The sequence below is a fragment of the Symphalangus syndactylus genome, chromosome 11 (genome assembly GCF_028878055.3).
Source record: "Symphalangus syndactylus isolate Jambi chromosome 11, NHGRI_mSymSyn1-v2.1_pri, whole genome shotgun sequence".
NCBI classification, from domain to species: Eukaryota; Metazoa; Chordata; class Mammalia; order Primates; family Hylobatidae; genus Symphalangus; species Symphalangus syndactylus.
The window spans coordinates 77,835,337-77,847,833 of NC_072433.2; the positions used below are offsets into that span (position 1 = coordinate 77,835,337).

At 38.9% G+C, this 12,497-nt stretch overlaps 1 protein-coding gene across 21 annotated transcripts in view; it reads left to right on the forward strand.

Moving 5' to 3' along the window:
* The window catches only part of POLR3G (RNA polymerase III subunit G), a 41,823-nt gene that overhangs the window by 4,002 nt on the left and 25,324 nt on the right, over window positions 1-12,497 (forward strand). For 14 of the 21 annotated variants that reach the window (XM_063612265.1, XM_063612268.1, XM_063612280.1 and 11 more), the window contains exons 2-3: window positions 8,313-8,472; window positions 10,784-10,913. In XM_063612265.1, the coding sequence (XP_063468335.1) occupies window positions 8,356-8,472; window positions 10,784-10,913 (247 nt within the window). In that variant the 5' untranslated portion in view covers window positions 8,313-8,355. The remainder of the gene's footprint in view (window positions 1-8,312; window positions 8,473-10,783; window positions 10,914-12,497) is intronic. The other 7 variants (XM_063612271.1, XM_063612264.1, XM_055298019.2 and 4 more) reach the window with 1 other exon arrangement.

Below are 12,497 nucleotides of genomic sequence, written 5' to 3' on the forward strand. Positions count from 1 at the left end.
ATATGGGCTCAAGGGTCCCCTTACAGAATTTGTGGGGGTTTAAATACCCTCTAGGGGTTTCCATTTAGTTACTTGGTGTACACCCTATGTAAATGAAGAGGATGAAGTAAAGTTACAAAGTCATTTACTTGGCATATGCCCTATGGAGAGGATATTTCCTGTCATAGTCGAAGTATGAATCGGCCTTTTGTTCCCTGCCTCCAGACCCTATTTTCCTGCCTCAGTGTGGACAAGGAACTGTGTAAGACGTGGAGGACAAGACATTTCAGTTACATCATAACTCATAAAATGTTAGAACTAGGAGGAATTTCAGAGATTAGCTCAGCATCTGCTAGGAGGTTGTTTTTGTAGTTGATTAAAATTGACTTTTTTATTTCAGCTCTTGGATGCTTAAACTACACCCATTTTCAAACCTCTCAGAACAATTCTGAATAGGAATTTGCAGGAGACATCCTGAAATGGAAGGGGCAATGCTACTCATTTTACATTTTTAATTGAGTCTGTTTTGCAGTTATTCACTTCATTGAATAAAGACCTCCCAGGGATTAAAAAAGTCTTCTAACCAGCCTAGACCTATGCTTCCTGAAGTGTAATGCAAATGAAAGAACAGTAGAAAGGTTTTCTGAGGCCTTAAAGCAGTCCTGCTTTTGTTAGGAATTAGCTTTGCATCTTTAGGTAATCAAGTAACCGCTTAGGGTGTCACTTTCCTCTTCTGTAAAATGGGAGGTTTAATCTGCAGTGGTTCTTTTTTTTTTTTTTTGAGAGGGAGCCTCGCTCTGTCGCCCAGGCTGGAGTGCAGCGGCGCAAGCAACCTCCATCTCCCGGGTTCAAGTGATTCTCCTGCCTCAGCCTCCCGAGTAGCTGGGACTACAGGCGCGTGCCACCATGTCCAGCTAAGCCTGTAGTCCCAGGACTTTGGGAGGCCAAGGAGGGCAGATCACGAGGTCAAGAGATCAAGACCATCCTGGCCAACATGGTGAAACCCCGTCTCTACTAAAAATGCAGTGGTTCTTAATTTGGGTTGCACACTGTAATCTCCTGGGATGCTTTAAAAAGTCCTGATGCTTAAATGGTACCTCCGGAGCTTCTGATTTTATTGTTCTGGGGTGAATCCTGGGTTTTCTTTTCTTTAAAACCTCTCCCAGTGATTCCAATGTGCAGCCAGGTCTCACTCAAAGAAAGGAGGAAAAAGCCTTAATAATGGACTAACTGAATTGTCCTTCTGTGGGTAGATTTGCTCATCAAATCACAGTGCACAAATAGGGTAAGCTTGACATTAATTGTGGAGCTGTTGCTATATAGGAAGCACTATGCTAGACAGTAGGGAGGATAAAATCTCTACTTAACACAGTTAGAACCAACAAACAGCCAGGCGCGGTGGCTCATGGCTGTAATCCCAGCACTTTGGGAGGCTGAGGCAGGCACATCACCTAAGGTCAGGAGTTCAAGACCAGCCTTGCCAACATGGTGAAACCCCATCTTCACTAAAAATACAAAAATTAGCCGGGCTTGGTGGCAGGCACCAGTAATCCCAGCTACTCTGGAGGCTGAGGCAGGAGAATTGCTTGAACCCGGGAGGCGGAGGTTGCAGTGAGCCGAGGTCGCACCAATGCACTCCAGCCTAGGCAACAGAGCAAGACTCCATCTCGGGAAAAAACAAACAACAAATGAAAAACATAGGTGAAACTCCTCCCCTTTGGAAAAGATCAATTTCCCAAAAGTGGTATTCTCTCTATTTCTTTGGAAATTGACAAGTTTGGCAACATATATCACCTGAAATTTTTTTTTAAATCTATGTGTTTTAACAGGAGGATCTTTCCAAGAGCAATGTGGGATGAAGTGACTGTTGTGGTTGCTGAGGGACTTAAACTGGCTTTTTTGGTGAAAAGGGATGTAGCAAGTCAGGGAGGCAGAGGGAGTAAGTTGCAGTGGAAAGACTGGTATTCAAGACATGATTATAGACTAGTGAGTCAGGAGAATAGGGTGCAACCGTCTTAAAAGGGCTCTGAGTAAATAGGGAGTTTGGATTTAATTCAGTTAGCCAAGAGGGAAGATGAGGAGAGTAGCAGAATCAAAACTGTGCTTTAGGATGAGTAATGTGGATCCATAAATTAAACAGGAAGAACAATGGATACCACAAAGTTTGCAGTTAATCAGAAGTGTGGTGAAAAAGGACTGAGCTGGATTATGGTAGAGAAATTGCAAAGAAAGTGACATTTAGAAGTAAGATGATTGATCAGTGCTCTCTAGCTCCTAGCACAGTGCCTGGAAGGCTCAATATTGGTTGAATGGATGACTCAGTGAAATTGGGCCATATGAAGTAGAGAAAGATTTGGAGCATGAGGAAATATAGAAAGCACTAAAACTCCTTTATTCTAGAGTTTGGTGTATTGAAAAAGGAATGAGGCAGTGGTTAACTCAACCACAGTCTCACTCGTAGCTGTTTCTTTCATGATATGTTTACCAGGATCCAGGGACTCTCTCTGAGCTCTGCAGGAGAAGAAAATGAATTTATCAGCTCCTCTGTGTACAGGGGAATGGATTCATGAAAACTAACTTAAAGAGATGGGTTTGTAGGCTGGAATGCCACATAATTATTAAATGTATCAAAAGCTAGGAAGTTTTTCTGGCAAGGGTGGTACATTTGCTAATGATAGCAATTCATACACCCAAAGATTGCTTGATAAAAATGGAAATTTAGGCCGGGCGCGGTGGCTCACGCTTGTAATCCCAGCACTTTGGGAGGCCGAGGCGGGCGGATCACGAGGTCAGGAGATCGAGACCACGGTGAAACCCCGTCTCTACTAAAAATACAAAAAAAAAATTGGCCGGGCGCGGTGGCGGGCGCCTGTAGTCCCAGCTACTCGGAGAGGCTGAGGCAGGAGAATGGCGTGAACCCGGGAGGCGGAGCTTGCAGTGAGCCGAGATCGCGCCACTGCACTCTAGCCTGGGCGACAGAGCGAGACTCCGTCTCAAAAAAAAAAAAAAAAAAAAAAAAAAAAAAAAAAAAAAAAAAAGAAATTTAGAGTCAATAGAGTTTGTTATTTTTCAAGAGCTATTCCATGAAGCAGTGCTAGCTGGTATCCTCTTTTTTTAGGGTGAGTTTTCCAAACTTTTCCAGGGCCCACCTCCAAAGATTCTGGTCTAGTAGGTTTGAGGGCTTAAAGAAAGCCTAGGACTCTGTGTTTAGCAGGTCCTCCAGTTAATTCTCATGATGAGGAAAGTCTGGCAAACTTTACCTGGAATTGTTTTTAATCTTTAAGTAGTGGCAAATCCTGGACTGGAGTGCAGCCCAGTGGTTTTGAGTAGGCCTAGTGGGCTCTTGCAATTGTTTCTTAGAGTGAAAGGTGTGACCCCTTCTGTTCAGCAGTTTTGATACTTGGGAGATATGCTTTCTCTAGGCTCAGCATATGTCTTAGTGACTCAGCAATTGAAACAAGTCCATTTGGATATTTTCCTGCTTTTTAATGTAGAGAGATGTAATAAGCTTGGCTATTAAAATAAATATAGTTCCTGTATGAACTTTATTTCAAGGTAACTAAAGAATACATAAGAGAAATTTATCCCTGGTGGAATTCCAATTAATGAAACAGAAAGAATGATAAAATTTGTATACCACCATTTTGCAATTCATAATGGAAAAATTGATCTAGATTGTGATCAGTCAGTGACTGCTAAAATCATTAGGTGAAAACTGATGGATACTTTATACTTAATGAAATAGACCAACACCTGAACCCATGACCAGCTGATCAATACCACGAGGGAGACTTTATGTTCATCTTGATGTAACACAGAAGGAATGAGAGAACATCCCTTTTCAGTATTCTTGAGAAAAAAAAAAAATCAAACCCAAATCTAAGCCTCTAGTTTACCTGTTTATTGGAAATACACCCAGGGAATAGAGGAATATGTTAAATCACATCTCAGGTATAAATCAGTCAAATCCAGAGTATGGGAAATTGTATAGCTTTGCTACTTTCAAAGTATGGTTTACAAACCAGTTGATGTCTCCTGAGACCTTGATAAAAATGCAGATTCTCAGTTTCTGTCTGCAGCCAACTGATTCAAAATCTGCATTTTAACAAGATTCCTAGGTAATTCTCTTGTACCTAAAGTTTAAGAAGCATTGTATAGGGCACTGACCTAGTTTCTTAGACAAATAGAAAAAAAAAATGGGAAAACCATTACAGTTTAAAAGAAAGTTAGGCCGGGCGCGGTGGCTCACGCTTGTAATCCCAGCACTTTGGGAGGCCGAGGCCGGCAGATCACGAGGTCAGGAGATCGAGACCACGGTGAAACCCCGTCTCTACTAAAAATACAAAAAAAATTAGCCGGGCGTGGTGGCGGGCGCCTGTAGTCCCAGCTACTCGGAGAGGCTGAGGCAGGAGAATGGCGTGAACCCGGGAGGCGGAGCTTGCAGTGAGCCGAGATTGCGCCACTGCACTCCAGCCTGGGCGACAGACCGAGACTCCGTCTCAAAAAAAAAAAAAAAAAAAAGAGTTAAATGTCATGTATTTTTTATGTCTTGATTTGAACAAATTAACTGTAAAAACATTTATGTGATAACTGAGAAATATGAATGTTCTATATAAGATGATGGTATAGAGTTATTGTTAAAATTGTAGATGCAATGTTATTGTGATTTTTTTTAATAGCCCTTAACTCTCAGAGAAGATACATACTGAAGAGTTTAAAATAATCTGAAGCAGTGGGAGTAGAAAAGTATAGTTAAAGTACAATAGTCATATACTGATAATTTTGAAGCTGAGTAGTGAGTATATGGGGATTTAATATACTGACTTTTGTGTATGTAAGTATAGTAAATGTAAGTATTAGTAAACAAAAAAAGGCATAGAGTTGTAGTTTAAAATGACAACATTAAAGATGAAAAATCAACTTTTAGTGTTCAAGAAGTTATGAAGGAAAACTCAAATATGGAGGCCTGCAAGGATAAATTTACGAAATGAATAATGTAAAACTATGAAACCCAAAGGGAGGGATTGAAACCAACTTTGCAAAAGTCATAACTGAGAAAATTATGACAGTGAAAGGTATCAGACCTAATTGATCCCATCTTGCTTCTAACCTCTGAACTGTCCTTGTTCACTTTTGGGCGTGAAACCACCTTTGCAAAATTATGACTGAGACAGTGAAAGAGATCCAACCTAACTGTGACTCCATCTTGCTTCTAACCTTTAAGCTGTCCTTGTTCATTCCTGGGCATAGGCTGAACTAACTTTGGGAGGAACTTAGTTTATGATCTAAAACAAAGACATAACAGACTTTCCCAAAACAAACCTCCTCCTTGCCTGGGGACTAGACTGCCATTGTCGGACTAAGAATTATTCACAAGATTAGAAATTATAGTTTAGGAGTCATGCAGCTGGAGGCTACAAGATTCTGACCCTCTCCAAACCGCTCCAAAGATCAGTGCTTGAGATATTTTGCAGACCCTGCACTTGATGGATCAGGGGGCACTAGCCAGATCGATTAACTGACTCTTCTATCTTGTGGCCCCCACCCAGGAACTGACTCAGCAGAAGAGAACAGCTTTGACTTCCTATGATTTCATCCCCGAGCCAACCAATCTGCACTTCCAATTCACTAGCCCCCTACCCACCAAATTAACCTTAGAATCTCTGATCTCTGGCTGGGCGCAGTGGCTCACAACTATAATCCCAGCACTTTGGGAGGCCAAGGAGGGTGGATCACCTGAAGTCGGGAGTTCAAGACCAGCCTGACCAACATGGAGAAACCCCGTCTCTACTAAAAATACAATATTAGGCATGGTGGCACACGCTTGTAGTCTCAACTACTCGGGAGGCTGAGGCAGGAGAATTGCTTGAACCCGGGAGGCGGAGGTTGCAGTGAGCGGAGACCATGCCATTGCACTCCAGCCTGGGCAACAAGAGCGAAACTCCGTCTCAAAAAAAAAAAAAAAAAATCTCTGATTTCCAAGTTTTCAGGGAAACTGATTTAAGGAATAATAAAACTCCAGTCTCCCGCACAGCCAGCTCTGTGTGAATTACTCTTTCTATATTGCAGTTCCCCTGTCTTGATAAATCAGCTCTGTCCAGACAGCAGGCAGGGTGAACCCCTTGGACAGTTACAAAATCATATCTGAAAATGTTCTCAGTATCATAGCCATTATGTCAAATCAAATGCCATGCATTCTGCTTGAGTAATTCACAGAAAACAGGAAACGATGTTTCATTACAGAAAGATGTTGAATATATGATTTGCTTCCGGGGCCTTAAATATAGAAGGACATTAAAATTGGCCATCATTGGCAGAGTGTCATTGGCTGGGCACGGTGGCTCATGGCTATAATCCTAGCACTTTGGAAGGCCGAGGCGGGCAGATCACTTGAGGTCAGGAGTTTGAGACCAACCTGGCCAACGTGGTGAAACCCTATCTCTACTAAAAAAATAAGCCGGGCATGGTGGTGCGTGCCTATAATCCCAGCTACTTAGGAGGCTGAGACAGGAGAATCGCTTAAGTGAGGGAGGGAGGTTGTAGTGAAAAAAATAAATAAATAAAATATTTAAAAAATTAAATTGGCTGTCTAAAAGTGCAATGCCTTGTTACTGCTATTCCTTGCAAATGAATTAAAACTTTTATTCGCCACATCCTGTGTTACTTAGATTTACAGCAGTTACAGTTATCTCAACTTTAAGGCAAATATTTTTCAGTTGCTAAGGCTAATTTGTATAATTTTAAACCTCAAAGATGAGATCTATGAAGTCCTTGATTCTACATGTGTATTTTAACTTAACTACTCCTTAGTAGCTAAGACTTCCACCAACACAGTTCTACCAATACTCTTAACATTTGCTGTGTATTAGAATCACCTGGGAAGCTTCTAAAACTGACTCTTGCCCAATCCTCACCCCAAGAGATCTGGATTGATTGGTTCAGTTCAGTGATTCACAGAACTTAGTATACATAAGAATTATCTGGAAGGCTTCTTAAAACACCAATGCTGGGCCCACCCACAGTTTTTTTTCTTTAGTTCTGTGGTGGAACTCACAGTTTGCATTTCTACCAAGTTCTGAGTGATGCTGCTGCAGACAGCACTCTTTGAGAACCATTGCTCTAGTTTCTTAAGCTACCCAAGTCATTCTAATGGCAGCCAGGGTTGAGAACTGAGAGCCGCTTGCTTTGTAATGTTGGCCCTGTGATAAAGTAAGCTGGGAGTTTTCAGCCTTTTGGTCCAAAGTACTGCGTATATTCAAATTGTAGACAGTAAAATTGATATAAAGAGGTAGCACCTTGTTGGTTTTAGGTAGTGTTCCTTCACCATTAATGTGGCAGACTAAGAAGGGTAACATTAATGACCAGGCAAGAAACCCTGGTGAAGAGTAGAGCAGCTGTGTGAAGTACGGTGGCTTGCATAATTTTGCAAGGAGGGCAAGTGAGTAGATTCAGAAATGAGACTGAGCTGATGGGGCCAAAACCAATGCCACTCCTCTGACTTCCTCCAAGTGGTCTAGAGGACATATCATTTCTCTCTTGGGTTCACAGGGTTAAGTGAGGCTCAGTATTATCAGCAGGGAAAGAGATGTAAAGAATGTGTATTATAGTCATCACTACAGTTGAATGCAGACTTCTATTGAAAGAACTCTATCGTGGGGATCCCTGTTTATACATTGCCAGCTCAGTTCTCATAGTATAATCAGAGGATTCAAAAGTTCAATACAACTTGCATATGTGATATCACTCCTGTCTCCAAAATTGAAGAGTACAGGTTTATCATAACTTCAATGATTTTAGCTGTTTTCCTCTGAATTTTTTTTTCTTGGACAGGCCTCTTTTGAGTCTCATTGATCCCATTCCCATTTCTAGAAGGAAGACATTAGACTAGATCTCAGGGATTCTTCCAAACACTCACATGCTAAGATAAATCATTTAAAGTCTTAAAGTATGTATGACTAATGATAGTTTTTATGTTGACATGAAAAAGAAAGATTTCTTCTCCTCGTCAGCCTGGTCTTGTCTTGTGTCCACTTTTTATGTACATTACATCTGAGATCCTACTGCCAAACCACAGAAGGGTGGGTGAATTGCGTGGACTGGATGTGGGGCAGTAGTGGGTGAGGGAGTTGAAGCCATCATTATCTTACCTGCCAAAGGTGTGTGAGTGTGAGAAATTCAGCAGTCAGTTGTCATATGTTTATTTCTCTACATGTTTTGCTTTCCAAAAGTATTTTAAATCAACTATGCTACTTAAGGGGTGCAGTTTTATATTTTGCTTTAAAGTGTTGATTTCTTTTTTATATGTGATCCAGTAAATCTTAAATCATTAATAGTGCCTTTCAGAATTTGCCCACTCATCTGGTATAACTGGTTCTGATGGCTGGGAATAAAGGAAGAGGACGTGCTGCTTATACCTTTAATATTGAGGCTGTTGGATTTAGCAAAGGTGAAAAGTTACCTGATGTAGTGTTGAAACCACCCCCACTATTTCCTGTAAGTATATGAACAGTTGAATTCTCATAGTGTGTTTTTTCATTTTTCAGAGAATATTAAAATTCTATATAGGACTTGATATATGATTATAGTATCTTCAAGTATAAGAAAGTAGAGTGTGTTTCACTTACCTTTAAATATTTTCATAATCTGCTTTCTTAAAATATAGAAAACAAAACTGTATACATCTTTCCATGGATATATTTAGTACTATGTGAACCAGTAAAGAATTAGTTTTCAGTTCTTACAACTTGTATTGGTGTTATTGATGAATTCCAATATGAAAATAATAGTTTTAAAAGTCATTAGATTTTATAATGGTTCTCAGTTCGCACCCTATCACACCTTCACTTAATGATTTTCTTGTATCTATAGAATTTAAATTTGCTCCTTAGTATACCACTTGACTTTTTCCCCCACTGAACTTTTTTTGCTTATTTTAGGGTTGTTTTAAAATTTAGTGAGTATGCTGCAAGCTTAATTTCCATAATATATAATGTTTTCGCTTTATGTTTAGTTTAGAATGTATCCAGGGATCTAGATGTCTCACACAAGGAGTCTCTGCTTTTTACTCTTGGTATTTTACCTTTTTGATATTCAGCGCAGCATAAAAACAAAGACAAATGTCTCAGGTATTGGCATAATGTCACTTTACAGTGATTTTCAAAGCAAGCTCTTTTCCATGTGTGGGGAGATTACTTCTAAACACTGGGGATGTTAGTACATAGTATTTCTTTATACTTCGAATAAAATTAAAATTCCTTACTACTGGGTAAAAGGCTCTGCCCGATCTCTCCATTCTGATGTCTCTCTGACCCTTTTTCTACCACTGTCCTTCTCATTCCTCAGCTACGCAGGCCTCCTTGTGTCCTCAGGCCTTTGGTCCTGCTGGTTCCCTGCTGGAACCATCTTTGCATAGATGGCTCCCTGATTTTATCCCAATCTCTACTCAAATGTGACCTCCCCAAGAGGCCAAGCGTGCTCACCCTGTGTAGATTCCACCTCCACCCTCCATGCACTGTCAATCATTTTTCATTTACCCACCTGCATTTATATGTCATTTGTCACTATGTGAAATTGCATGTCACCTCATTTGTTTACTAATTTGTTGTGTGTTTCTCTCCTAGAATGTAAGTTCCCTGTGGGCAGGGACTTTGACTTGTTTATCATGGTATCATCTATAGTCTAACCATGTTGAGTACTCAATAAGTGTTGCAGCATGAATGTATACATTCCTAATCAAATTTTGAAAATGTACCTTATCTTTATCCTCTGAAACCAGAAATGTCTTTACTAGAGATCCACTTGTTAATGAATATATTTGTGTAAATATATACACACATAGAAACACATATTTTTGTATATTTATATGTGTGTGTATAATTTTTAAAACTTGAAATGCAACTTCAAACTCCATCTTGCCATTTATTCATTATACGGGCTTACAAATTGTTCATTTCTCAATTTCTTCACTGTGAAAGGAGAAATATTGGTAGTCCTTTCAATGAGATAATGGATGTTGGATATTGAGTATATCGTAGTCATAGTAACCACTTACTAAATGATAGCTGCTGCTTTTTTTTTCATTTATTTTTTTCCAATAACACCACCACTGGCTGAGGTTAATAAGAACCTAAAGCAGCTTCTCTCATTTGGGTACCTTAGTTTTTCTTTATTTTTGTCTTTTTTTTTGGTAATTTTTTTTTTTTTTTTTTTTTTTGTGAGACGGACTCTCGCTCTGTCACCCAGGCTGGAGTACAGTGGTGTGATCTTGGCTCACTGCAAGCTCCGCCTCCCAGGTTCATGCCATTCTCCTGCCTCAGCCTCCCGAGTAGCTGGGAATACAGGTGCCCGCCACCACGCCTGGCTAATTTTTTGTATTTTTAGTGGAGACAGGGTTTCACTGTGTTAGCCAGGATGGTCTCGATCTCCTGACCTCGTGATCCACCTGCCTCAGCCTCCCAAAGTGCTGGGATTACAGGCGTGAGCCACCATGCATGTCCTGGTACCTTAATTTTTAAAGTAGATAATCACATAGGTCAACAGACTGTATGGCAAAATGATTATTGGTGTAGTTTTCAGGGCCAAAAGGAAAATTATGCATCTTTATTACCTCTAATATAAGAGCAAAGTAGGAAATGGGTTAACAAGTTACATAGACTACAGAAGTTCATCTTTTAAGTTGATTGTAAAACTTAGTGCCTGTAAAACATAGTATTTCAATAAAACTGCTGTTTTCTATAATACAGATAAAAGGGATATTAAAATACATAATTGATTTGAAAAAACCTTTCTCTCTTAATTTAAACAGGATACAGATTATAAACCAGTGCCACTGAAAACAGGAGAAGGTGAAGAATATATGCTGGCTTTGAAACAGGAGTTGAGAGAAACAATGAAAAGAATGCCTTATTTTATTGAAACACCTGAAGAAAGACAAGGTACTGTATTGGAGTCTTTGATTATGTGGCTTAATGTATACAGATGAAACAGTGTTTAAGCACAAGATATGTAATCATTTAATGTTGATTGATTCAATTCAATCAAAAATTACCAGCTACTTTGAAAAAGCATATTTATGTTGCTTTAACAGAAAAAAATACTTTAAACTTTTTGATATTTTATTTTTAGAAATATCTTTCATAATAATTTTATATGTTCAGTGAAAATTATGAAAAACAGGAAAATTTTAAAAAGTAAAAATTACCCATGCTTATGTCTAGAGAACCACTGTTAATATTTTAGTATATATTCCAGATTTTTTCTTATGCATGTATATTCTCTTTACAAAATTAGATTCACATTACTTTGTATCTTCCTTCTTTCACTCAGTAGCATATTAGCATTTTCACATATCCTTATTATTCTTGGAAAACATGACTTTTAATGACTGGTAGTTTACTCTGTGGATTTAATATTATTAACTATAACTAATTTCCTGCTTTTGAAAGATTATTTCCAGTTTTTTGCTTGTATATATAATGCCATGATTATTATCATTATACATAAACCTTTGTCTCTGATTATTTAATATTTAGGTTAAAAAAATTTTTAAGACTTAATTTTGTTTGGTTTATCATTTAGGTATTTGATATGATGTAAAATATGTATTCACTGGTGCTGCTTAGGGAAGAAAGGAAACATTATAGTTGGAGAGGGCTCAACAGTCTCAGACTAGAAGTGGGAAGTGGTTTTCTAGGAAAGGAAACCATTCCTGAGTAGCTATTTAGCACAGCAGTACTATATTGATTTTTTGCTTTCTGCCCTTGATTGTTGAGATTAGAGAGACTGATATCATCTCTGAGTTCTCAAAACAACATCAATAAAACATGAGAAATTCATAGTGTCATCTCATTCCATTAGTATTAAAAATACATTCCATTTTTCCTCTCTCTCTAGAATAGTTTGAATTGGCTGAGTCAAAAAAGGAAGCCTTATGTAATGATCTTAGCATGTGCTTATAATTATAGGAAGCATTTTAGACAAATTCATTTAATTCTCAAAACATAGCTGCTTTAAGTTATATAATGGTTTGATAAGAGATATTTTATCTCAAAAATACTTAATTTTTTTTTTTTTTTGAAATAGAATGGAGTCTCACTCTTGTCACCCAGGCTGGAGTATAGTGGTGCAATCTTGACTCACTGCAACCTCCGCTTCCTGGGTTCAAGTGATTCTCACATCTCAGCCTCCTGAGTAGCTGGAATTACAGACGTGCAGCACCATGCCCAGCTAATTTTTGTATTTTTAGTAGAGATGTTTCACCATGTTGGCCAGGCTGGTCTTGAACTCCTGACCTCAAGTGGTCCGCCCACCTCAGCCACCCAAAGTGCTGGGATTACAGACAGACGTGAGCCACCATGCCTGGCCAAATACTGAAATTTTTAACTTTTATGATTATGTTGCATGCTTTCATCTGTTTGAGTTCTAAAATAAAACTTTTCATTTTAAAGATTTTAAAAAGTAAGACCAAATGAACTAATCAGTATTCATTCTTATTAAAAAAAATAGTAATGCAGGGTATA